The 27,950-nt window shown below is 46.7% G+C and overlaps 1 protein-coding gene across 1 annotated transcript in view; it reads right to left on the minus strand.

Moving 5' to 3' along the window:
* Positions 1-27,950, minus strand: part of KSR2 (kinase suppressor of ras 2) — a 427,972-nt gene that overhangs the window by 142,466 nt on the left and 257,556 nt on the right. Inside the window, exon 5 of the mRNA XM_037817062.1 lies at positions 17,728-17,912. Within this exon, the coding sequence (XP_037672990.1) occupies positions 17,728-17,912 (185 nt within the window). The remainder of the gene's footprint in view (positions 1-17,727; positions 17,913-27,950) is intronic.

Here is a 27,950-nt window from a genome sequence, read left to right on the forward strand (position 1 = left end):
ATTTTATGGTTGAATAATATTCCATTGTATGGATATGTCACATTTTGTTCATTCATTTCTCTCTTGATGGCTATTTGGGTTATTTCTATTTTTTTGCTATGATGAACAAGGCTGCTATGAACATTCATGTACACGGTTTTGAGTCCATATTTTCAATTTTTTGGGGTATATACCTAGGAGTGGAATTGCTGAGTCATATGGAGATTTTATGTTTAACTTTCTGAGGAACTACACTATTTTTTATTCATAAGGTATTTAAAAAAACATATTTTACCAAAAGGGAAAACCAGTGAGAAGAAGAGCACATTAAAAAAAACACTGAGATTAGGGGATCTCTCCTGCCGCAGCCACACTTCTGGTGGGTGGATCGCTGAGGGTGGAGAGCAACGTGCTGTTGAGCCTTACCTGCCCTTACCTGTCCTTACCAGTAAGATCACAAACCCCAACCAATGAATGGGGTCTTCCCTTCAGCCTCTGTCAGCCTGGCCCCACACAATGCAATAAGACTCTTCAGTTTGGAAATTTAGAAATAAATAAATTTATTTATTTTTATTTGCGGTAAAATATACTGTTCTAGTATGCTAATGCTGCCGGAACGCAAAACACCAGAGATGGACTGGCTTTTATTAAAGGGGGTTTATTTGGTTACACAGTCACAGTCTTAAAGCCATAAAGTGTCCAAGGTAACACATCAGCTGTTGGGTACCTTCACTGGAGGATGGCCAGTGGTGTCCGGAAAACCTGTTAGCTGGGAAGGCACGTGGCTGGCATCTGCTCCAAAGTTCTGGTTTCAAAATGGCTTTCTCCCAGGACGTTCCTCTCTAGGCAGCAGTTCCTCAAAAATGTCACTCTTAGTTGCACTTGAGGTATTTGTCCTCTCTTAGCTTCTCCGGAACAAGAGTCTGCTTTCAATGGCTGTCTTCAAACTGTCTCTCATCTGCAGCTCTTGTGCTTTCTTCAAAGTGTCCCTCTTAGCTGTAGCTCCTCTTCAAAATGTCACTCTCAGCTGCACTGAGTTCCCTCTGCCTGTCTGCTCATTTATAGGGCTCCACTGATCAAGGCCCACCCTGAATGGGTGGGGCCACGCCTCCATGGAACTATCTCATCAGTTATCACCTACAGTTGGGTGGGGCACATTTCCATGCAAACAACCTAATCCAAACGTTCCAACTTAATCCCCACTAATATGTCTGCCCCACAAGATTGCATCAAAGAGTATGGCTTTTTCTGGGGGACATAATATATTCAAACTGGCACATATACGTAACATAAAACTCATTTTAACCATTTTAACTTGACCATTCTTTGACACTAAGTACATTGACAATATATGTAACTTTCACCACTATCTATTTCCAGACTATTTTCAACAGCCTAAACCAAAACTCATACTCATTTAGCAATAACTCCCCATTCCCTCATCCCCCAACCCTTGGGAACCACTATTTGGCTTTCTGTGTCTATGAATTTGCTTATTTTAAGTATTTCATATAAGAGAAATCATATAATATTTGTCCTTCTGTGTCTCACTTGCTTCACTCAACATGATGTCTTCAAGGTTCATTCATGTTGCAATGTGTACTAGCACTTTGTTTCTTGTTGCAGCGGAATAATATTCCATTGTATGGATTCCATTGTTTGTTGATCCATTCATCTGTTGACAGACCCTGGGTTGCTTCCACCTTTTGGCTACTGTGAAAAATGCTGTGATGAACATTGGTGTACAAATACCTGCCCAAGTCCCTGCTTTCAATTCTTTTGGGAAAGAGTGGAATAGCTGGGTCATCTGGTAATTCTATGTTTAACTTTCTGAGGAACCACCAAACTGTTTTCCACAGCGTCTGCACCACTTTACATTTCCACCAACAATGTATGAGGGTTCCTATTTCTCCGCATCCTCGCAAACACTTATTTTCAGATTTTTGAAATAATTCACATCCTAGTGAACGTGAAGTGGGATCTCATTGTAGTTTTAATTTCATTTCTTTAATGGCTAATGATGTTGAGCATGTTTTCATATACCTGTTGGCCATCTGAGTATCTTCTTTGGAGGAATGGCTATTCAAATCCTTGGCCCATTTTTTAACTGGGTTGTTTCTGTTTTGTTTTTGTTGTTGAGTTGTAGGATATATTCTGGATACTAAACCCTCATCAGATGTATAGTTTCCAAATATTTTCACCCATTCTGTAGGTTGTCTTTTCACCTTCTTGATAATGTCCTTCAATGCCCAAAAGTTTTCAGTTTTGGTGAAGGCCATTTTATTTATATATTTTTATTTTGTTGCTTGTGCTTTTGGTGTAAAATCTAAAAATCCATTGCCTATCACAAGACCCTGAAGCTACTTCCCTATGTTTTCTTAAAAGAGTTGTATAATATTAGCTCTTATATTTAGGTTGTTAATCCACTTCTCATTAATTTTTTGCATATGGTGAGAGGCAGGGGTCCACTTTCATTCTTCTGCAGGTGGGTTTCCAGTTGTCCCAGAACCACTTGTTGAAGAGACTATTCTTTCCCCATTGAATGGACTTGGCACCCTTGTCAAAAAATCAACTGATTATAGACATATGGATTTATCTCTGGACTCTCAGTTCCATTCCATTGGTCTATATGTCTATCTTGATGCCAGTACCACACTGTTTTAATTACTGTAACTTTGTAGTAAAAAAATGCCATCCATTCTTGAATTTAATCTTTATCATACTGCCATGGGGAAACCGAGTCTCAGAAAGGTTGACAAACCTGCCCAACATTGCACAGCTAGTGATGGCAGAACATGGTTCACACATGGGGGCTTCAAATCCATTCAACACTCATCTCACCAGATACCCACTGTCTGTTGGCCTTTCTGAATCAAGAAGCACCTTACCTAGCTGACTGTTAAATCAGAAAGTGGGGCAACAAGAGGAAGCAAAGGGGGTTTCTGACGAAGCTCCTTTAACTAGGAAAATGGTTTAATCCATAGCACAGTGCTGCAAGTGATATATATCAGTGTGCCCAAGGTTGGGCCGCAGCTGGCAGTATAGACAGGTGTGCCTGAGGTTGGGCCACAGCCGGCAGTATAGACTGGTGTGCCTGAGGTTTGGCCACAGCTTGCAGTATAGACTAGTATGCCCAAGGTTGGGCTGCAGCTGGCAGTATAGACCAGTGTGCCTGAGGTTGGGCCACAGCAGCTGTGTCTAACTGGCTCCTGCCCCCTCCTCTACCAAGAGGCCCCCGCAGACTGCACATCCAGATTCTCCTCCTCTGCAAATAGCTGCCCAGAAAGCAAGTGGGGTACTGGGGGGAGGCAACATTTAACTCCTTATGGTCACCAGGGAGCCATCCGCCAGGTGATCACTTGAGCGCACTGACTGATAAGAGCAATTTCACAGCTGAGAAGAGCTCATGTCATTTTCCCAAAAAGCACCCCATTTACTCCCAGACCAACTAAATAGTCTCTGGGAGACTGACTCATTAGCATTGACTCGCATAATTCAGGCCTGAAGACGTACCCCTTGGAGACACACCCTTCCAGGTAGCAGAAGTTGAAGAGAAGTACGGGAACAGCACAAGCTTGACAGGGTTGCACCTATGATTTGGAAGTTGCCCTGGGCACCGAGATTCAACCCTGGACACCAGACAGGCCCTGCAGCTCTGGCCTCTGCTCACCTCCAGTCTCGACTCCACCATTCTATTCCTCCTTTGTTCCAGCCACAGACCTCCTATTTGTTCCCAGAATCTGCCAAACTGGTTCAGCACAATGCTGTTCCTTCTGCTTTAAATGCACTTCCATCCAGTTCTCCATCCAGCTAACCTTACTTACCTTCTGAGTCTTAGCATAAAAGGCACTTGCTCACAGGAGCCTTCCCTGAGCTCCCGGCTGGATTTGGGGTCCCGGCTCCCCTCCACCATCATTGTTTCCCTGCTGTACATTTTCATAGCATTCTGAATGCCCTTTGCAGCTCTTATCAATGTCATCCTCCCGTCTTATATCTGTCTCCCCCAGCAGTCTGGAGGCTCCACGATCTTCAAGGAGATCTTGAATGTCTCCAGCATCCTTGTATCCCTGGTCCCCATCAGGGAAGGAGGCACTTAAAACATATTTTTGGATCGATGGACAGATGAAGGAATGACTCTTGATGAGATCAACTTGGAAGTTATACTGTTGGAAAAGCCAGAGTTACCTGGATATTATTTATAAGGCTCTGGGGCAGACTTTGTAGCATAATGAAAAACAGAAAAGAACACAGGACTTCAATTAAACATATCTGACACCAAATCCTTCCTTCCTCTTGGTGACTCTGTGAGGAAGCCACTTAACTTCCCTGGACCATGTTCTCCTCATCTATAAAGTGAGAAAAGAAGGTTCCACCTCCTCATGGGGTGGTTGCAAAGAAGAACCCCCCTCCCCCAAATATCTAACAGGTGCTGAGTACACACTGGGGGTCCAAAGCCAGTGGAGTGTGCCAATGACACGTTGGCCCAGTGATGAGTGAACTCAATCAGGAATTAGGAGTTTGGGAAAACTTCTTCCCCACCCTAGGGCCTCGGGTTTCCTATTCATAAAATTAAAAGTAATTTCTAGGTCTGGAGTTTCTGAGTTAAGTTTCAAGCAGGTGTCTTCAGGGCCAACACTGAGGGGGAAGAGAGGAAGAGGGGGCCCAGGGATGAGGTACATGGCCCCCCGGCTCCATGTTGTCGGGAACAACTCCAATTTTCTCTGATGCATATATTAGGGTTTAAGTTCTTATTTTGAAGCAAGCATTTTTTTGCTCAATAATAATAATAAATTTAAAAATTCCAATCTAGGAAAAGAGTATCCTGACTTGGATTTTATGGACCAGTAAAATTAATAAATAGGGGACTACGGAGGGTTGGCAACATATTTTTTTCAAAGTAAGGACACTAAATAAAAGCAACCACCATCTATAATTACCATGATTTCATGTTTAAAAAAGGATGTTTAACACCAAAAAGGCATGAAGGATATTGTCCCCCAAAAAAGAGTTAACTCTACAGATAAACCACTCAGGCTCAGAGACTTCACTCACCCGAGGCCTTGCAGCCAGGAGGTGGTGGAGCAGGGACCTGGAATCAGGTCTTGTTCAGCTTTGAAGCCTGAGCCTAAACCAGGGCTCAGCAAACTTTGACCCATGAGGCCCAACACAGCCCACTGCCTGTTTTTGCAAACAAAGTTTTATTGAAACGCAGGATGCCCATTTGCTTGCATATTGTTTATGCTGCTTTTGTGCTCCATGGATAGGGTTGAGCAGTGGTGACAGAGACTATTGGCCTACAAAGCTGAAGATATTTACTGTAGGATCCTTTACAGAAAAACGTGGCTGACCCCTGACCTAAACATTCACATGGCATTTGATAGCCCACAAAGTTCACATGTGTTATAGGCTCATTTGAACCTCAAAGACAGCTCTGTGAGGTCAGGAAGACATACATTGTTATTAGCCCCATTTTACAGATGGGGAAACAGAAAGCCGAGGGCCCCCACATCCCTGGGGCTAGGCTAGGCACAGCCCCAGCGCCTCCCCTGCATCACGCTGCCTCCCAACCCCAGAGGGTCCTGACATGCCCCAACTTGGGTGACTAACCAGGAAGAACCTCTGCAGGAGACAAGAGCAAAGCCAAAGTGCATTCGCTTTCCAGAGAATACCAAAGCCAGAAGCTGTCAGGAAGGCTTTGGGAAACAGAGAACGATCACCCTGCTGGAGGCAGGCCAGTTTTCTGCAGTCCTCACCCCTCCCTATTGCCTGACACCAAGGCCATAGCATTTCTTCATCCTTGCCTGATGACCCCTTTATGTCAGTAGTAGACTAGGAAAAAAGATTTAATCCAGATTTACTGAGTAATCACCGTGCTCCTAACACAAGGTATTGGGACTTTATTTGTTCAAAAACACTTGTTCCGAGTCTGTGATATTCCAGGCAGTGGGGATAACAGCATTGAACAGGACAGAGGAGACCTTAGCCCAGTGGAGGACACAGACCTTCATCCAAAAACACTGTATCTCCTATAATCTTCACAATGGGTGTCATTATACCCACTTCATGCAGGAGGAAACTGAGGTTAGAGGCTTTTCTTATGCCTAGTCATGCAGGTGCTTGTGTTCAGGGCTGTTATTCAAAATATTTAACAACTATTATGGGATGGGCACTGGCCGATCAGGAGGCACGCCCAACAAGTCAAGATGCACAGCCAGTGTCTTAGCTTCTCAGGCTGCTATGAAAAGACTGTGCCGTGGGTGGGCTTAACCAACAGAAATTTATCGTCTCAATAGTTTTGGAGCCTAAAAGTCCAAGGTCAAGGTTTCGACGGGCCGTACTGGTGCTGGGTTGCCACAGTCCTTGGGTTGCCTTGGCTGGCATCCCAGCCTCCCATCACAGGGCCATCGCTTCTTCTCCCGGTGTCTGCTTTTCTGGTTTCTAATGACATGTGGCTTCAAATGACTTCTGGTCTCTACTGCCATGTGCGGGTTCTTTTGTGTGTAAGGACTTCAGCCATATTGGATGAAGACCACCCTTATTCAGTTGGGCCACACCTTAACTAAGGTCCTCTTTACAGATGGGTCCACACCCACAGGACCAGACATTATAAATTGAGCATGGCTTTTATGGGAGGTGTGATTCAGCCCCCAACAGCCAGTTGATCAGATGGAACAGGATTCAGATGCACAACAGGTAAATTTCTGCCCTGCCTCTCTGTGTTGCTCTTTTACTGGACAGTGACAATGATGCATTTCCAGCTGAACTGTTCCTAGTTTTCAAAGGGTGATCATATACCTCACAGCCACTCACAGTCCTCGTCGACCTGCCCATCTGTCAGGTGAAGAAACCAGCGCTCTGAAAGGTAGCACAGTCCAACAAGGGCCTTGCAGTGGGGGGCGGGTAGCAGCACTGGGAGGCAAGCCCAGACCTCCCAACTCCTGGCTCAGAGTTTCTGCCTGTATTCTAAGTGGCTTCTTGACATGTCAGGAATTCAATCCATATTGATCGCTCTATTTAAGTGTGGTGATGGCGGGAGCGGTGTCCAGCAGAATCCAGTGAGGGTCAAAGCTGACCTACACCCTAACACTATATAGTAATACTGACAACCATAGCACTTAGGTAATGCTTCTCATGCACCACGCTGGTCAAGCATCCTTCCATTTCATCCTAAGAATCAAGAAAAAGATATAAGGTGCCTATTTCAAAGATGAGGAAACTGAGGCTCAGAGATGCTAGGTAATAAATGGCAGAGATAAGATTTGAAGCCAGGTTTGTTCAACTCTCAACACTGGGCCTTTATTCAAGATGCTACGGCTTTGCCTTGGGAGTGGGGCTGAGTCTACCTGGTATCTGGTATTGGGGTTAATGGTGCCTGGTAGTCAGTGCAGGCTCCTTCCTAGAGACATGGGTCAATGAGATAAAGACCCCCAACAAAAATCAGAGGATGGAGATAGAAAATAAACTCCTTGTCAGGGATCACTGAGAAACACAGCCCGAGGGACACACTGGGAGAACTGAAAGAGTTTTCTGTACAATGATGAAGACACGGATCCACTAATTTGCATCATGAGCTAATTTGGCCAGGAGACGTTTCTCGAAGCCTTTGAGGTCAGGGACTTCACACTACTCCTCTTTATTCTAGTGAACACTGGTTATCTGCTTCCCAGCTTCCATTCTCCCTTCTTTTGGCAGAAACTTCAGTTCCCCAGTCCAGAGGTGAAGATCATGGCCAGGGCCAACCCAGTCAGTGTGTATCCTACTTTCCTGGCCCCAATGATTGGTTGAATCAGAGTGAACTGCAAACCTAAAAAATCTCACTCCTTCACTATAGACCAGAACAGGGAAGGACCAAAGAGCTGGGGCTGCTGGGGCCATCTTGCCACCGCATGGAGCTTAAAAGTGAACCCATCCTGGAGAAGAGCAGAACAGGGAGACTGAGCCTGGAAATGAACTGAGCACCTAGATTCAGCCATACCTGAAGCCCACACAACAGCTGGGCTTTCCAAATACATGCACCAATAAATTCCCTTTATACTAAAAAAAAAGGTGAAGTTGGGCTTCCTTCATTCGTAACCATGAGCCCCAAGCTTTATGTCAGTATCACCACCACCACCTCCATGCAGTGATAAAGAGCTGCTTATTTTACAATCACTGAAATGGCTGTCAGCAGTTTTGCCTGGATGCCTGCTTCCCTGGTCAGGTAAGGCAGGAAAGCCATCCATAAAAACCCAAAGGGCTCCATCAAAGTCCAGCAATGACTTTGGTTCCTGCCTTGGTAATGCCAGATCAAGCCAGCCCTGTGGCTTGGGGAGGCAAAGAGCAGAATTCTTTCTCTTTTGCCCTGTAGATCCTGAGTGGCTAAAGGCTCACAGTACCAGGCACAAAGTGAATACTCAAAAATGTTAATTATTATTCATTCAGAAGTATTTATGGGTGCCAGATCCAGGCCAGCCACTGTGGATATCCTAATAAGTAATAAGCAAGACCAACATGGTCATTGCTCTTAGGAAACTGATATTGGGGGACAGGGCATTAAACAAATACTCACACAAGTAAATATATGCCTGCAAATTGTGATAATGCTTCTAAAGGAAAATACTGGAAATGAAAGACTGGGTAGCTGATACAACCTGGAGAGTTAGGAAACGTTGGAGATGGAGTGACAGTGCGTGGGTGCCAAGCAGCCTGAGGAACTGAAGGAGGAGGGGCACAGTCCACTGAAAGAATTCACAAGAAGTCCAGGGCAGCTAGACAGGAGGCAGAGAGAACATGAAGAGGCTGGAGAGGTGGGCAGGGGGTCGTTTTAAGGATTCACATTGTAACCTGTGCACAGTAGGAAATCATGGAAGAATCCTATTCTGGCATTGGAGGTCAAATTCTCATTTTGGGAACATCTCTTTGACTACCTTGGAAAAAAAGAATTAAATTTGGGGCCAAAGTGGATATGGAAAGACCTGTTTGGAGGCTACTGTGTTGTTTGGACCAGGGTGGTGGTGATGAAGGAAGAGCTGGAAAAAATGGAAGACTAGAAGTCACAGTCTACATTCCATAGATCAAATCTGGCCCTCTGCTTGGTTTTGTAAATAAAGTTTTATTGGAACACAGCCATGCCCATTCTTTTATGCCTTGTCTACAACTGTTCTGTGCTACAATGGCAGAGCTAAATAGCTATGATAGAGAGCATCTGGCCCACTGAACCTAAAACATCTGGCCCTTTACAGAAGAAGTTTGCTGACCCTGATTTAGAACATTAACTCAATAAGACTCAGTGATGAGGAAGGATCAAATATCACACCTCAATGTCAGCTTGCCCAACTGGGTGGATGTGCAAGCTGGATGCCACCAGAGCAGGACCAGCTTTGTGGGGGAGGGGGATAAATGTGATTAAAACAACCCACCCCACTCCCAACCTAGGGTCTCACGGAAATGAGGTCAAGTGGAGTTATTTGCACAGAGTGCACACTACTTGGAGTCTGAAGTCACTTCCGTTTCTGGTCGTGGCTCTGGCTATTGACATGCATTGTAACCCCCAGCCAGGGATTTCCCCTCTTGGAATATCAGCTTCCCCATCTGTGGAATGGGGTGGAGGAGTGTGGATAAGGAAATGTTGGCGTGTCGACTGCCCAGATTTAGAACAGCATTACTTCTTATAATGATGAGGTCAGTTCAAGTCTGAGAATTCCTCACCTGGTGGGTTACTGGGACAAAGGCAGTAACGGTGCTGATTACGAGCCCTGATGACAGGGAATGGGGTCACCCACACTGTGTGTGCCACGACCAAGGATCAGGACTCACCCCGATAGGCACAAACGGCCCCCTCTGCTCCCAGTGCCAACCACTTGCCAACCAATTTGTCCTGCCACACTTCCTGGTGGGAGCAATCATAACAAAAAGTCGGAGTACGATGGGCCTGCTGGGCCCAAACTGCCTGGAGTAAGGTGGAATTGCAAAATGCGCAGGCAGATGAGAGAAAGGAAAGTTGATGATAAAAACCCAGAAATGATCTTGCATGGAGCACACACACGTCACCAGCCCTCTGTATACACAAAACACGTCATCTTTTCAACGAAGGTACTGTTTCCTTCCTTCAAAGTTTCACCACCTCACTGATGAGCTCTTTAAATAGCAGCAGAGACTGCTGTTTGGCAACTATCCTGGTATAAGAGAAAGAGCCAAGGGTTGGTCTTCAGGCAACTTGCGTTTGAGCCTCAGTTCTATAATCTTAGGCAAGCCTCTTCTGCTCTCTGGCCTCAGTTTTCCCTTCAGTAAAAAGAAAGGTGAAACTAGGTGATTTCTAAGGCTCCTTCCAGCTCTGGCATTCACGATTCTAAAACAGGGGTTAAAAATTGCAAGCTCCAGGACCAAACATAGCCCATAAACCTGTGCAGCTCATCCAATACTGGCTCATCCAATGTTAAAAGATTTTTAATTGGTTGCTAGCATTTTTTAAATGGGAGATTCCACAAAAAGATTCAGGATCTCCTATTTCTCCTAACCCCATATCCCCACATGGTTGCCCCCGTGGGAGCCAAGGGGCAGCCACCCCTTTAGATGCGTGCCCTTTATGGGGCCCTGTAGTCTTCAACTTTCCCTTCCCTCTCTACAGCCAGCAGCTTCACTCACTGATGTTACTTCTTAGGAGTCTATTCACATCTGAAGACCAAGCCCTCTTTGACATGGCATTTAAGGCAGCACAGAAACCTTGAGTGTGTCCAGATTTGCTATTAGTTTGCCAGTTGGCCCTGGTACCACCTCCTCATTCTCATCTGGAAAATGGGGAGGGGATGTGTATTAGGTTTCTGAGGCTGCCATAACAAATTACTACAAATATATTGGCTTAAAACAACATAGATTTATTCTTTCAGCTCTGGAGGCCGCAAGTCCAAAAAAATCAGGTGTCAGCTGGGTGGTTCCTTCTGGAGGCTCGCAGGGGGAATGCGTTTGTGCTTTTGTCCCAGCTTCTGCTGGCCATCATTTGCGGTGCTTGGCTTGCAAACGCATCACCCCAACCTCTACCTCTGTCTTCACACGGTCTTCCCCTCTGGGTGCCTGTGTCACGAATCTCCCTCTCTTTTCTTTTCTAAGGACACCAGTCCTTGGAAGATGGGCTTAGGGCTCATCTTCAAATCCTTCACTTACTACATCTGCAAAGACCCTACATCCAAACAAGGTCACATTTACCAGGACCAGGGGGTTCACACTTGGGCATATATTTGGGAGCTGCAATTCAGCCCACTACAAGGTCTATCTTATCTTATTAAATGATAGACACATCTTCAACCACGTCATGGTAATTTGATAACTGTGTGGTAAGGCCAGGTTCTTGCATCAGAACTTTACTTGGTGTGTTGGTTTCTTACATTTTGGGAGAAGGTCACGTCTTGGGTAACTTCTCTTCCATCACAGAGAGTCACCAGGGAAGCTAAAGGAAGGGTTCACAGCCACCTGGGGAGCCATGGGACAAGTCAGCAAGACTCGAAGTCAACCGACTCCTGCACAGTGGAATTTTCCACAAAGCTTCCCAAAGATGCTGTCCTGCAAAGGCAAACAGGCAATGTGATAGGCTTTGGCTATGTAAAGGAAATAGCTGGCACATGGGGAAGTAGAAGAGAAGGGAAGTTGGAAATATCCTCTATATGATGATACTGTGAACAATTGACTGTACACTTCGGATGATTGTATGGTATGTAAATATATCTCAAAATTGCATTAAGAGAGTAAAAAAATCAATGAGTAGAAAGAGAAGTCTACATGTGGCATTTAAAGGTTCAAAGGTACCTTTAACAGAAGAACTGAAAGAAATACATCTAACAAAAAAAGTGGGATAAACCAAACTCGCACGTCCATGGCAAGGTGACACAAGGTAATACCTAAAGGAGACAAATAAAAAATAATGGTATATATTCCCCCACTATAAGGAGCAAGGGCTTCTTAGGGGGAATGGCTGATCCCAAAACAACAGAAAGTAAGGCAATGCTCAAAGGAAGATGGTGCATGTCAAAAGGACAAAGGAGTTGGCTTGAAGGGTCTCCATGGGCCAAATCGAGGACATTTTGGGCACCAAAAATAAATGACAGTAATGGACTGTAATCTATTGAAAAAAGTAAGAATGAGTTCAAATTGATTGACAGATAGACAGATAAATAGATGAGAAGGAAAATTCAGTAGAAGACAGACTAATAAATATAGAAGGATGATGGAGTAGGAATCACCATTTTGCTACCATCTTAATATAATTGATTCAGACAAAGAATCATCAATGGATGTTAAATCAGGGAACGCAGAGGTTTGGTGAGTAAAGGGGTATTTACAAAAACAGTCTCAAAGAAACTCCTCCGCTACGTACTTACTAGTTACAAAAACATAGTAACTATAGGTAGAGAAACTGGACACCTTAAACAGGTGCTCACAATTCCCGTCATCGAGAAGGTCCACGTGGCATCTGGTGCCGTACTGGAAGGACACAGGGTCACTTCTTAGAAACCCACCCCCCCCAGACAGCGCAGCCTGAATCTAGCCATGAGCAAACAGTGAGCAAACCCGAGCTGAGGGGCACTCTAGAAACAACTGGCCTCTACTCTTCAAAAAGGTTAGTCATAAACGATAAAGAAAGGCTGAGAAACCATCCTAGATTGAAGGCGACTGAAGAGACAGGACAATGAAATGCAATATGTTATCCTGGACTGGATCCTGTAGCAGGAAAAGAAAATGCCACAAAGGAAACTACGGGGACAACTGCCCAAGTTAGAATATGATTCCATAAAAGAATCGATTCAATGTTCAATTTACTGAATCTGGTAACTACGTTGTGGTTATGTAAGAGAAGATGCAACCTAGTCTCTAAAGGTTCAGGAAAATAAGAGAGAGAGAGAGAGAGAGAGAGAGAGGGAGAGAGAGAGAGAGACAGTGCAAATGGAGGCAGCAAATGTTAAAACTGATGAATCGGAGTCAAGAGGGTACAGGAGTTCCTTGTAATATTTTTTTACCACTTTTCCGTAGGCTTGAAATTATTTCAAGATAAAAAGCAAAAGAAAATTATGGTATAACCCAGTGATTCTCAAATACATTAGCCCAGCGACTCCCCTGGAGGGCTTGTGAAAATCCTGGAAGCTCCTGGGACAGCAGTATGGGGAAGGGGAAGGAGGGGAGGGTGCACGACTTTGCGTTTCTAAGGAACTCCCAGGTGATGCTGATGGCCTAGGACACACTTTGAGAACCCCTGGTATGACCTGGTTTAAATTTTGGAAGTGACCCCCAAAAGAACCAGGAATAGAAAGACTTAAAGCACCTGGGAAAGCAAGATTGGTGCAAGATGGTGCTAGGGACAGGAGTTTTTTGTTGTTGTTTTAATGAACATAGCTGTATAGTTTTATTTGTTCCCTGCGCGTATATATTTTAATATTGCAAAGCAGGTAGGTAGGGCCTGCCTGGCAGGTGCTCAGTACATGTTAGGGACCTGCTGGCACCTGGGTTTCTAAAACATGGCAAAGGAGCCAGGCGATGTGAGTGCTCTCTGTGTCTGCTGGGTGTGTGTGTCGGGGCCTTGGGGGTGACCCCAGCCCCAACACCGGCACTTCTGCCTGCTTATTCTTGGGGAGAAAACTCCCTTGGGTCTCCCCAGTGGTCTGTAAGTTCTCCCCTCAGCATTTCTACCACTGGGTTGGGTCAGACCCAAACTTCTCAAACTCCCTCCCAATTCTGAGCAGAGACCATGGTTTGGGCAGCAAACTTCTGTCAAGACACGGGCTCCCTCCTCTCCCCTTTTCAGAGGGTAATGAACCTTCGCCTCAAGCCTCATTAAACTCCATTATATAATCATCCCCCGTCCTGGAGTCTCTTTATAACCCTTCCAGGGGCTGGTTTCTTGGGAGTGTGCAGTTCAGCTTCATCAGTCTTTATCACTACCTGCTGCCTCCTTCCACAAATTAGACTTCTGACTCAGCCTCAGAGCACAGGGGAGGCTGGGCCCTCCACCGAGGGTCATCTTCTCCCGTCTTGTCTCCAGGACAAATAACAGGAGATGCTTGGAGAAGAGAGCAGGAGAGGCATGGAGAGATGGGGCAAGGGGAGGACATGCCGCCTTTCAAGCTGCCTTGGGAAGCACAACGTTTCCAGACTCTGGGGCCTCGTAGGCAACCCCAGCTGCTGCCCTTGGGTCCAAGATCAGGAGGTCCTGGGCCCTCAGTCACTCGTCCCTCATGGTGCTCAACCCCCGAGGGCAGCTAATGAAGAAACACCCAAGGAAAAAGAGGTGGCAAAAGTGCCCTGTCATCCCTCAACATCTCCCAAAGACATCCAGTCAAATGACAAGGCAGGAGCTGTCTGCAACGCATCCTTTCTGCTACTTTCTGCAGCTGTTTGCCACCCACCCCCCCAAGGAACTGCTGCCCTTGAATGGCCACAGCAGAGACCAGGCGGGGTAACAACCGGCTGCAGGTGTGAGTGATCTTCTCTCGGTGAGGATGGCATACTGATGAAGAAGGGGCACCTCAGGGTGGCCCTGCCACCCCAACACCAGCCCCCAACTAGGCAGAGGCTGGCTAAGTTTCCTTCTCGATGAGCAAGCCTGCTCCTGCAAAGACGGTGTTGCAACTTCACACTGGAGCAATGGAGAATGGTGGATTCCGAATGCGTGTGAAAACTCCACCTCCTGGCTTGATCTCATGAGCTTGAGTCTGTCACTTCCACTCTCGAAGTCCCAGTTTCCTCATCTATAATAATAGCACCTACTGCATACAGTACTGTGAGCTTAAATGAAATAATAAAAGTAAATTGCTTTGGAAAACATCTGGAACACTGTCCACCCACAATGCTATTATTATCATCATTTTCATCATTGTTACAAGCTAGCCCATCACGAAACACACAACAATAACTCCCCAAAGCTACCATTTATAGGGAGTTAGTGCTCTGAGAACCGGACACTGTGCTGGGAAATGTATACACATTCCTCATCTAACCCTCACTGCATCCTTGCCAGGGAGAAAACAGACTCAGGAGGGTAAGTGATTTGCCAGGGACATAGTGGCAACCATTTACTTGCTATAAACCTGAAATCACTTCCACCAGCCGGTGCTGAATGATGAGGAATAATCACTCTCTCCATCATCCAGGCAGCATTTCTCCCATCTGAAGAAGCCTGGCTTAGGGCAGCTGGGATCAGAGACACCCCACTCAGAGCTGCAGACTCACGGCTTGTTGGATCTAGAAAGGTCCATGGTGGAGGGCATCCACTCAGACAACACAGAGCAGCGTGGCCTGCCCACACACAATACGGATAAATGCAGCAGTGAGAGATAAGCCCACTGCTCCCTATTTCTCTGGGAAGCAGCTTCATTTCAGAGTCAGTGTCTTCTGCGTTGAAGACAACTCTGATCTCTTGATCCCGATGAGGCTATGAACTTCAGTGACAGCTCCCTCTGTAAGCCGGGGTCTCTGATTTCTCTCCCCTCTTACCCCTTGCCTCCACACCAAGTAGCAGGGCAACGCCCCAGGAGGTGGAGCCCTCCCTCGCAGCCCACCCGAGGTGGCGGGACACTCCAAGCTCCCCAGGCTTGGCCACTCTGCAGCAGGGTCTGCCTGACACTGCCTCCTGGCATCACCGTCAGACGCCGTCAAGATGCACATCGGTGCCCTTCGCAGCTGGGACCAGCACCAGAGTCGACAGTGATAAACGGGCAGACAGACCCGGCCTGGCAGGGAGGCCGCCCGAGGGGCTCCCGAGCCTGGGCCAGCAGGAGGAGGGCTGGCACTGAGGCCCAAAGGCAAGAAGTCCTCTTCGGAAATTCAGAGTGGTGGGGAAAGAGGAGCCCGACAGGCCAGGAGGAGCCAGCTCCTGGCAGCTGTCTTCTCCCGATATCCCCACCGCCCCAGGTCTCCAAAGCTTGAATCCTCAACCAGTCAAAGTTAATCATGGAGCCAGAGGAAGTAAATGTTACCAGGGGAAAGGAGCAAACAAACATCATGGCAACCCCCATTATTAAGCACTTACTGTATGCCAGGAACTGCGTGAAGCACCCGACAATCAGGAGCTTATCTGACCCTCACAACCACTCTATGAAGTGGATCTATTATTAATCCATTTTGCAGATAAGAAAACTGAGACTGGGAAAGGCTCAGTGCACTCAAGGTGAGGCACGCTGCTCAGAAGTAGCAGAGCTGGAATTCAAACCCAGGCCTCGCCTCCAGGGCCTGTGTCCCCACCATGACATCCTGACTCATCCTGCTTGCCACTACAGATTTGTTATGGCATCCTCTTTTTTCTCACCCGTGTTCAGTAAACCACCCGCCCATCACCATGCAGGCCGCCCACAGGGACTGTTCCTGCCCCCTCCGACAGTGGTTTCTCTCAACAAATTAATAAATCTGCCTTCTGAGGTCAATGTGTCCGTGTCCATCCTGTTTGCTATTTTATTTGGCTTGATTCAAGGCCTGCACACCCTGGGCCTCCTCCTGACATCCACACGGGTCCCTCCCGGTTCCAGGCCCTTGGCTGACCCCTGCAGTGGGTGCACAAGACACGTGTGTGGACTTGGATCGAGTTCACTGTTCCACCCAGCCTGACCCTCTGCTGGGCTACGGCAGAGCGTCCAAAGCCAATAGCTCTGAAGCCAGATGTACATGTTAGGTGTTGCATGTGCATTTTTCCAGGAAGAGAGTTAACAGATTTTATCAAACTTTCAAAGGGTCCATGATCCCCTTTAAGAAAAAGTTAAAAGTCCTCCGTAAAGATAAAGAATAGAACCCCACCTCTGGAGAAAAGCATGGGTGATGGCTAAGCTGGTACACTGGAGTTAGAAAGGACTGGTTCAAATCCCAGCTCATCTACTCAATAGCTGTGTGATCTTGGGCCCATTGTTTGTAGTCTCTGAGCCTCAGTTTCCTCACCTGTACAATGGGAATAATACATATCCACCAAAGATTGTTGCAAGAACTAAACAAGATCATGAATGTGGGGTGATAAGTACATACTAGTGCTCAGTAAATATTACTGACTCATCAAAGCAGCAACAAAACATGGATGGCAGGCGGGTATATTTAGGGTGGGGGGTTATTTCCTTCACACTCCAGGGCCCCCACCTCTTCCCGAGCTCCCACTCAACAAACGTTGTCTTTGCTGGTGGATCGATCAGCCTCTTTTCAGGGGGTCCCCCTGACTTGTCTGTATCCGTTCAGCAAAACAGGCCTCAAAGAAGAAAAGATGAAACGCCTCTGAGACCTCACCCTAGATGACCAGAAAGTTCCATGTCCACTCCGAGTAATAACCACTATGTCTCAAGCAGAATTCATCAGAGCAGAACGTAAACCACCCCAGGCCCCCGCTCAGCCTGGTGTGAAACCAAATGCATCCTGAAGACGTAAAGGTTACAGCTGCTGACCTGAGTGCGGGGAGAAAATACCAAAATTTAATCACAGATGTCTTATCGACCGTGGCCAAGTGTGAGCCAGCCGCTGAGAAGCCATGGAGAAGACGGAAAGCCTTAAGATGCCTTTCATGCCCTACAAGTTTGCTTCCCTCTGCCGTCCCTTCACACCTGCAGGCAAAAGAGCAGGAGCAAGGAACATGGGAGGCAGACAGCCAGCCTCCCAAATGCCAGGTACACTCACGCCCTCTCCAAAACCAGCCAAAGGGGCGGGAGCGGCGCAAGTGGGACGGGAGGTGGCGGGTGGGTGACGGTGCATCGCCAGGGCCATGAGAGAAAGAAGAGAGAGGGTGCACCTGGCTGGGGAACGGCCCCCGGGACTCACTTGCAGAGAAGTTGGCGTCGACGTGCACGGGCGGTGTGGAGGGCGGGAACGGCGGGTGGCCCACAAAGAAGGAGCGCAGGGAGCGCTCGCATAGCAGAGGCGAGCGTTGCTGCAGCGGGATGTTCTCGCAGCTGCCCACGCTGCTGTGGATCTTCAGGTTCAAGGGTTTGCTCTTCTTCTTGGCTCTGAAAGGGAGAGAGAAAAAGAGGAGAGGGAAATATAGCCTGATGCCCGCAAAACTAGAACGGGGAGACCCAGTCTTGCCTCCCCCAAGAGGGGTCCAACCCCCATGTCGAGAAATTGTAAGAGCCTCTCTACTTCTTGGCACTGAAATGACTGTGTAGAGAGAAAAATGGGCTGGGAAAAGGGGGGTGCACCCTCAGCGTCCCCAGAAAAGCCCATTCCCTCCAAGGAGCACGAGCAAATAGATGAGTGATTACTTTTTGCCCAAGTCCCTGGAGAAGCTATAGAAAGCCAAGGTCAAGTTCAGCTCCCAGTTCCAACCTCCTGCTTCTGACTCCACCTCTTGAGCCACTGGGGCCTCAAGCCCACGACCCATGGCCAACCGCCCTTTGGCCTTTGGCCATTGGATGAAGATGGTAAATTCCGGGCTCGTTGGTTTTCTCAGGTGGGTCCAGATCTGTACCAAGGTGGCACTCATTCTCTATGTGTCTGAGTTCCCCAAATCTGCTGCCTTCCCAACATAGGAAAATAATAAACTCATTTCTGCAGAAATTGAAGTTGATGGCATTTAAGAGCTCCAAGGAGGGAGAGCAAGCCTCGAGCAGGGTCCTAGGACCCCTTCTGGAAGCTTGATCTCCTGGCTGGGGCTTCTGGCACTGAACCCCTTCAGAGGCCACCAGGACACTGTCGGCTCTCTATCCAGTCTCAACCAGGAGTCCCAGATGGTGCCCACCTTAGGGAGGGGACAGGGAAACTGCTCCCCAAAGCTGTGGGCTGGTTGGCTGGGGTGCTTCAGGGGCAGCTGCAAGGGATGGGGGAGACTTACATAGCCAAGAGGTTGTGGGCAACTTTACCCTTCACCCCTGCTTGCCCAAAGCAATGTTTTTGTTTTCCTGGGGGGCTAGGGGGAGCAGGTCTTGCAGCCAGGTAATGAACAACATGATTCCAGGGCCAGACTCTCCAGATTCAAACACCGGCTTTTCCACCCACTGGTCATGTGACCTTGGGATGGGGTGGGGTCACTTCTGTAAGCCTCAGCTCTCTCATCTATAAAATAGTTCATCTTTCTAGGGCTGCAGAGAGGATTACATGAAATGATCCACGTAAATTACTTAATACATTGCCTGTTACAGAGTAGAAACATTAATTATTATTATTGTTACATAATGGGAATCCATTTGATTTTCCCTTTAGAAGAAAGAATTCTGCGGATAAAACATAGTGGTATTATTTGCCAATTCATCCAACAGGATCTTGTGTTGAATATTCTGTTGATGAAAGAGACAAGACTACATCAAGGAAAGAATGTTTAAGACCCAGGGGGACCCACATTCTGCATCTGAGCATCCTATGGAGTAACTGGGACATCTTTGGGCAGGTCTCCTTGCTCTTGGGAACAAAGGTCTTGGGCCAGATTATTCTGACCAGACCCACAGGAAGACACAGATTTATATCATGGCCCAGGACAAAATATGTATATAACTGAAATCAGAGCTTCCCAAACACTTCTTATAGGAAACAGTGCTCACCCTTGCTACCTGTATTGTAGCACAGTATTTTCTTATTTTGTTCTAAAGCTAGTAAGAGATGCATTAAACTGATTTTGAGAACTAAAAAAAAAAAAAAAAAAAGTAGTGGTAAACATCTGGAAAGTTCAGGACTCTTTGAGGCCCAAGAGACTTAACGTTATTCTTTGTGCATCCTGTGCCTATAGCAAAGTGACTCAGTTATAAGAGGAATTGAAATATTTGCAGAATGAAATGGGAGAACAAAGAGGAGTCTGTCCAAGGCCACACACACACACACACACGCCCAGGTCACAACCTTTGGCTGACTTTGACTCCACTCAAGGGAAAAGGGAGGCACCCGTCCGATCTCAACCCTGTTGGCCAGCTCTGGTCCTGCCGGATGCAAGCATTTGCCTTCTGCCTCCAACATTGTGTATTTGTGCCAAAAACAGGGCAATGGGACAGGAGCTTCGCAATCATCCATGGGCTGACTAAATAAAATACCAGCAGTTTTCAATAGCCTTTTGTGGATGACTATTTTTGTCTTCTGACCATCTTCCTTGCAAACAGGTAATTAGAAGGTGAAATGATTCACTTTCCAACAGGCTTTTTCCCACTGTAAAAGGCATGAGGCAGAGACGCCAAAAGCTGAGGAGTTCCAAGCCTGCCAACAATTAAGCTTTGATCTGAAACGAAGGGAATGCCTCTCTGAAATGAGAAGCGTCAAACATAGACATCAATTTAAAAAAAAAATTCAGTTTACCAAACAGGAGGCTTAATCATAATATTAACAACAATGACGACAACAGTTACTATTACTCCTACTTTGATTTGTGTGCTGAATGTGTCCTGGATACATACCAAGTACTTCTTCTGTGTTATCTCACCTAAGCATCAATGTAACCTTATGAGAGGGGCTATCATCATCTTCTCTGCTGACGGAAACACTGAAGCACTGAAAAGACAAGGGACCCGTAGCAGGTGGCCTGGCATTTGGGCCAGGCAGTGTGACCATGGTCCATCTTGCAGCCACCAACCTGTACCAACCTCTCCAGGTGAGTCCTGACTCCAGATCACTGCAGACCCTGAACCAACTGGTCCCAGAGCTTGATGTGGGACACGCCCAGGCCACAGGCACCAGAGTAACAGCTGGTGACTGAACCCAGGATCTTCACGTTGGCTCCATCTATATCTTCTCTTTGGGCCCTTTCACCAGAACCGTCCACAAATCACCCCACACAGATTTGTCCATCTGCCCTTCTCTCTCTAGCCCTGAGTCTTCACCCTTTGGGTGACTAAAGAGAAAAAAGCTGGGACAGTGGGAGGAGGAAGGCAGGGAAACCATCAGCAGACCCCCAAAGAACAGCAAAACCGCCCCTTACAAAATCCCTCTCCATTCTCTGCCTGGCGAACTCCTACGCATACTCTATGGTCCAGTTTGAATGTTCCCAGGTTAGTGAGCTAAATTATCACTTCCATCACCTCCCTCTCTGTCTACCCAACTCCTCCATCATATGCTGGATAAGACCCAGTCTCCTTAATGTGACACCCAATCCCCTTCCTTTATCTGGTCTTGTGGCCCCCTCACTGTGCTCTAGTTGCCTACCCCAAGCTGTTTTTCACCTCCAATCCTTTGCTTTTGCTGTCTCTACTGCCTGGAATACCCTCCCCTTCTTAACTTGGTTAATGCCCATCTTTCTTTTATGTCTCAGCTCTGGTGCCCTCTCCTCCCAGAAGGAGGTATCCTTCCTGATACCCTTCTCCCCCCCAGCATGGATTGGGTATTCCTCCTCCAGGAAGCCTTCCCTGATACCCCTTTCTCCCTCCCCGCCTGGATTGGGTATTCCTCCTCTGGGAAGCCTTCCCTGATACTCCTCTCTTCCTCCCTGCCTGGGTTGGGTGTTCCCCCTCAGTGGTCCTAAAATATTCTGTGTATATCTTTATGACCACACATTCCCATTTTCCAAAATTGTTCTTTTAGGTTCTGTCTCCTAGGTGGATTGTGAGTTCTTTGAGGGCAATGACTCTATATTGTTCATTGGTCTACCCTTGGCAACCAGCACAGAGCCTGGCACACAGTAGACGCTCATTAAACACTTATTAAATGGCTGGTCTGGATTAAGGCTCTGGCACTCAGCACACTGCATTTGAATTCTCTGTCCTCCACACTCGACTGTGAGCCCCTTGTGGGAAGCAACTGTGTGGTTTTGGTTGTTGGGTTCCTCAGCCCCTAGCTTGGCACTGGCTGAGTGGAATAAATCTTTTGAGCTGGTTTGGAAGCATTTCTCCCCTTCCCAAGCAGCTTAGGTGATCCGTTTTAGAGAGCTTGGCTTAAAACCGCATCCCAAACTAACCTCCTTCCCGCCTATCCCCCACCCCTCATTTGGGTCTGGCCAGGATTTGGGTGCCCTCTCGTGGCCAAATGAAGTCTCAGCAATTTTCACAGGTCTGGAGGAAAAGCTAAGGAACGTGTGTTTATTTATGACTGGAGGCTCCCACCCAAGCAGCCTAAAAGTCACGCTCACCAGGAGGCCTGCTCATCAGTGGCTTTAAGGAAGCCAAGCATGCCTGCAGAGTCCCCTCTTGGCATCACCTAGGCTGGAAGTCCTGCTTATTATCCCCCCAGGAGCCCCGACGAGGACCAGGAAGGTACCTCCTGTTACAGTGACACATGCTGGCCGACTCACACTGCCCATGGTCAGAGAAGAGAGGGAAGCAAGAAGAGGAGTGGCATTTCCACACAAGTGTCCAATGGTGGAGAGTCAAAGAAGTTTCTACACCAAGGCAAGATGATTTAGTGGTTAAACTCGCAGGCTTTGGAATAAGGGAGCCTGAGGCTTAGGTCCTGATTGTGTTCTTGGGAAAGTGCTCTCACCTCTTTGCTTCCCACTTCCCTCACCTGGAAAATAAGGAAAAATGACAGCACCTGCCTCGGGAGGCGATTGTGGGAATTCTACGAGATGACATGCTTAGCAGGGGGACCAGCCCAGAGTGGGGGTTCCAGTAATGTCACCTGTTATTAACATTGCTAGGACCAGGTTAAATCAGATTTCTATAGAGCTGTTGAAACAACCTTGAAGAAGCCAGAAATGTAAGCCAAGCCGTGTTTTTAACCTGAAACACCCAGCAACTCTCTCAACCCGCCACTACCCTTGGCAAGTGAAGAGCACGTGGCCAACCCCCTGGTGACAGATACCATTATTGTCTCCAAAGCACTGATGGGAAGGTTTGAGGAATGAGTCACCGAGAGATGAGGCCAGATCCCCAAACAAGGAGAACTGAGGCTAACCAGCCCAAGTTTAGCAATAACGCAGTGACTTCAGATAATCAATTGGCTTTACCAACTTATGGCCAAAGACAGGGAGCAGAGACAGGGTATGTGTAAATAAAGATTAGACAGAAGGGTAGAGAGATGGATGAAAAGATGGATGGATGGAAGGAAGGAAGGAAGGGTGAAAATCTGGATGGATAGAAGGATCAGTGGATGATGGATAGATGGAATAAAGAAAGAGAGGAGAGTAGGCTGGAAAGATGAATAGAAGAGAGAGGGGAAGGGAAGATGGAAGGAAGGAAGGGTAAAGAGGTAGAAGGATCAAAGGATGGAAGAATGGAAGGATGAGTAGGTGGATGGATGGATGGATGGATGGATGGATAAAGTTAGCATAGATTGAAAGAAGAAAGAGGGGGAGAATGGAAGGGTGGGAGGATGAATGGCTATTTGACCAGTACAGGATGAGAGGAAATCTGATGTCACTTCCCATCCCCCAAGTAAGCCTCCATGAACAGGAGGTGAGATTACTCAGGCAAGCTGAGCAGGGAAAAAACAGACAAAAATAAATATGTACATAGATTTATTGGATATTTTGCAGTGCACCCTGCAGATGAAGTGTTCAATTAAAAAGAACACCTTCTCCCATGATCTTTAGAGAATATTAGATATATATTACATAAATATCTTATCTGGAAATGGGTCCAAGTCTGGAGAAAGCAGCAAAATTAGATGGCAGAAAACACTGGAAAGGACACTGCCATCTTTCAGGGCTGCATCAGTCCTGGGTGGACTCGCTGTTATCTGCTGGGCCCACGAGTCCGGCTCCCTGGCTTGTGACAACAGCAGCCCCAGCAAGCTAAGGCTGCACATCTATGTTGGAAAAAGACACCCCAATATCCCAGTTCTGGGGCCCTAATCCGTGCTTAGGAAAAGGTGTTTGTTTTACCAGGTAGAGCCAAAGCCCAAGGGGCAGCTTAGCAACTGTTCCATTGCTGGAGTCTAGGAAAGTTCTCTCCATCTTCCTGATGCCTAATCTACATGGAATATCCAAGCTAGAAGGATCCAGAGAACCTTACATACTCTTCAAATAAGCTCACTGCTCTCCACCTCCAGCTCCTCCAGCCAGGTGCCACCGTGCTCCCCTCACCCAGATTGCCACCACTGCCTTCTCACTGGACTTGCCATCCCACTGTTGATTCCTCACGAGCTGTTCTCCACCCATAGTCAAAGCGAGGTTTTAAAAAGTGCCAATGGTGTCACGCCACTCCCTTACGTAAAACCGTCCAAAGGTATGCCACTGTTCTCCTTTCCCGTGACCTACGAAAGCATCACAGCACCCTCATGCCACCATTCAACTCCTTCTCATATGATCCCTTGTCACTCCCTGACACCAGCCACCCTGGCCATCTTCCCGTCCTTGACCACACCACGTTCTCGTCCACCTTGGGGCCTTTGCACATGCTGTGCCCTCTGCCTGGGACACGGCTTCCCGTCCTGAGGGTGGAGACCTACTCATCCCTGCCTTGGCTCCCAGAACCAGTCAGGTCTCCTTGTTTCACACTCCCAGCCCCAGCTGCTTTCTCCTCATAAGACACATCCCAGGTGGGATCTTGTTTACCTGTGTGGTTACTGGAGGAACATCTGTCTTCCCCACGGGCTGCGCCTGCCACAAGGGAAGGAAGACCCTGTATCCTCAGCACCTAACAAGGCCTGGGACACGGCAGGCTTGCACAGCGCCAGACCCAGGACCAGAAGCCAGTCTACAGACACCTGCCCCAGCCATGAGCCCCAAGCCAAGCAGCGACAGCTTCACATCCTCCACCCTGGAGAGATTCTAACAGCATGTGATCCCAGCTTGATCTGCCAGCTAGGAAGGCTGGCTATGAATTCCCAGTTAATTCTCAAGCATGGGCTCCTTGAGTGCAGAGCTATGCCTTCTCTCTTTAGCCCACCCCTGGATCTGGCTGTGGCTCTGTATTCCAAAAGGCTCCTGATTAATGCCCATTGCCATCTGCCAGCCTACCTACCCCTCACACCCTTCGGCACAAAGACATTCAAGGGAAGTCCCAAACGGATGATTAGCTCTGCACCATTTCCTCTTCCAGAAGTTTGCTGGGCTCTGAGTTAAACCTAGCAGCCGGCTCTCATGGCCTTTTCACCCTCAGCCTCTTGAACTGGGGCTGAGTCAACAGCCCTCACCCGGCCAGATCCCTCAGCAGCTCGTGAACAGTGTCCGGAGCGTCTGGCCCAGCCAATCGGGAGGAAATGACAGGGCTGGGAACACATGAGCTCCTCTCCAGCAGGGTCTGAGGACAGGCACAAGCACATATTCTCACACACACAAACACACACACACACCTGTGCAACAAAGCACTAATCCAGTAACCCTTTTCCCAAATGGGAACAAATGCCCACTGGCCTTGCACTCAACTACATGAGCTGTGCCACCCAAAGGGGGTCATTTAAATCCTTTGCACTTGGCCTGATCTGACTACCTGAGAGGAGGCCTCTGGGCAAGACCCCTTTTAAAATCAAAGAATAGCACAAGATTCTTGTGGCAGCACTTATGGACCCTCAGCTCCAGTGCCAGCCACAGGGAGGGGACAGTTTGGAAGAGTGAAGGCCTTGAGCTCTAACCCCGAGAGGATGTCGTTAATCCCTGTCCTGTTCTACAACCCTCCTTTCTGGCTGGAGTGCTCCCCAAGCATGGCATTCATCAACCAGGGTCCTGGCAAAAAAAAGGGGCAAGGATGAGTCAGTGAAACAGTGCAAGCTGCACTTCCCAAGTGGGAGGGATAGTGATGCTTTCAGATGGGACAGGGGTACCTTTCTTTCTTTATTTTAATAGTTAAATTTGAAAAACAAATTTGCATATCAAATCAATAATTTCATAAAAATTATTTCCTGGTATGCAACTTTATGTAAAATACACTAAGAAAAAGAGGAGGAGGGAGGGAGAGAAATAAGAGAAAAAGAGGAAGAGGAAGAAGGAAGAGGAAGGAGGAAGAAGAAGAAAAAGAAAAAGGAGGAGGAGATGGAAAAGAAAGTAAAAGAGGAAAAGAAAGATGATGAAGGAAGAGGAAGAAAAAAATTCGATTGAAAATATGTGAAGTAAATTACAATATAGGCTACACCAGAATGGCTAACAATACAGTGACAATAGCAAATGTTGGCCAGGACATAGGGCAAATGGCACTCTCATAAAATGCTGGTGCAATGTTAAACCAGAACAATCAGTTTGAAAGCTACTTGCCTGTGTCTACCAAAACTGAACATAGCCTCTGACCCAGCATCTCCACCCCAGCTATGTACCCAACAAAAATGAGTACCCATATCTGCAAACAGACCTGTACAAGGACATTCGTGACAGTGTTTGTCGTATGTCCAAACTCTGGGAACAATCCCAAAGCCCATCAACAGGAGAGTAGAGAAATAAAGCATAGTGCACTCATGTGATTACCACATTTCAGTGGAAAAGACCAAACTATGACATAGCAACAGCATGGAAGAATCTCCAAGACATGTCGTTGCACAAAAGAAGCCAGCCACAAGGGAGCACACATTGCACGATTCCATTATGATTCCACTTATATGACGATAAAGAATAGGTAAAACTAATCTATGGTGAGAGAGGCCAGGGGAGTGATTTTCTTGGGGGAAGTTATTCACTAGAAGGGCAGCTAAGACTCCTTCGGGGCGGGGGGGGGAGCTGGAAATGTCCTCTGTCTTGATTTGGGAGCTAGTTACATGAGTGTACTGATATGCAAAAACACATCAAGCTGTACACAAGAATTGTGCACTTTATTTCTGAATGGAAGTTACGCCTTGCAAAAAATTTTTTTTGAAAACAATAATAAAAAAGGGAAATTAAAGGTCAGCAGGGGATGAGGTGGGGATAGGAAATAGAGTTTAAAAGGCACAGAGTTTATATTTGGGATAATGGAAAAGTTTGGGTAATGGGTGGTGCGACTGTAATTAACAGCACTGAATTATATGTTTGAGTGTAGTTAACAAGGAAAACTTTAGGTTGTATAGGTAACTAGAATAAATTTTTTTAAAAATCCATGGAACCGCACAACACAATGAACCCTAAGTTAAACCATGGACGATAGTTAATAGTACAATTACAAAAATGTGCTTTCATCAATTGTAACAAATGTTCCACACCAAGGCAAGGTGTTAATAATAGGGTGGTATATGGGAATGCTGTATTTCATGACTGTTCTGTAACCCACAACTTCTCCAATAAAAAACTAAATTTTAAAAAGGCAAATAACCCAATTTAATCGGGCAAGTTGGGCAAAAGACTCAAATAGACATTTCTCCAAATAAGATAAACAAATGTCCAATAATCACATGAAAAGATGCCAAAAGTCATTAGGGAAAAGCAAATCAAAACCACAATGAGATACCACTTCACACTCACTAGAACGGACATCAAAAAATGGAAAAATAACAAGGGTTGGTGAAGATGTGGAGAAAATGGAACTCATACACATTGCTTTGGGGATATAAAATAGTGCAGCCACTTGGGAAAACAGTTGGCAGTTCCTCAACAACTCAAACATGAATTAACCTGTGACTCAGAAATTCCACACCTAGGTATATATGCATAAGAACTGAAAACAGGTGTTCAAACAAAAATTTGCACACAGATGTTTGGAGCAGCACTATTCACAATAGCCAAAAGGTAGAAATGACCCAAATGGCCATTAACAGATGAATGGATAAACAAAATGTGGTATATCCATACAATGGAATATTATTCAACCCTAAAAAGGAATGAAATTCTGATGCATGCTACACCATGGATGAATCTTGGAGACAGGCTGAGTGAAAGAAGGCAGACACAAAATGCCACATCTTGTATGACACCATTTATATGAAATGCCCAGAATAGGTAAATCCATAGAAACAGAGAACAGGTTAGTGGTTACCGGGGGCTGGGGGTCGGGGGGCTGTGATGAGTTGGGGGTGGGGGAGATGGGGAATGACTGCTTAATGGGTGTGGGGTTTCCATTTGGGATACTAAAGAAGTTCTAGAACTACAATGGTGCTGGCTGCACAACATTGTAAATGTACTTAATGCCACAGAATTATTCTCTTTAAATGGTTAAAATGGTGAATTTTATGAGTATTTTACCACAATTTAAGAAACCACAATAGTAACATGGGTATATATCTCACCCCTTTACTTGCTCTGTGACCTTCATCAAGTCACTTAACCTCTCTGAGCCTCAATGTCCTCACCTGTAAAAATG

This window comes from Choloepus didactylus, chromosome 23 (genome assembly GCF_015220235.1).
Source record: "Choloepus didactylus isolate mChoDid1 chromosome 23, mChoDid1.pri, whole genome shotgun sequence".
NCBI classification, from domain to species: domain Eukaryota; kingdom Metazoa; phylum Chordata; class Mammalia; order Pilosa; family Megalonychidae; genus Choloepus; species Choloepus didactylus.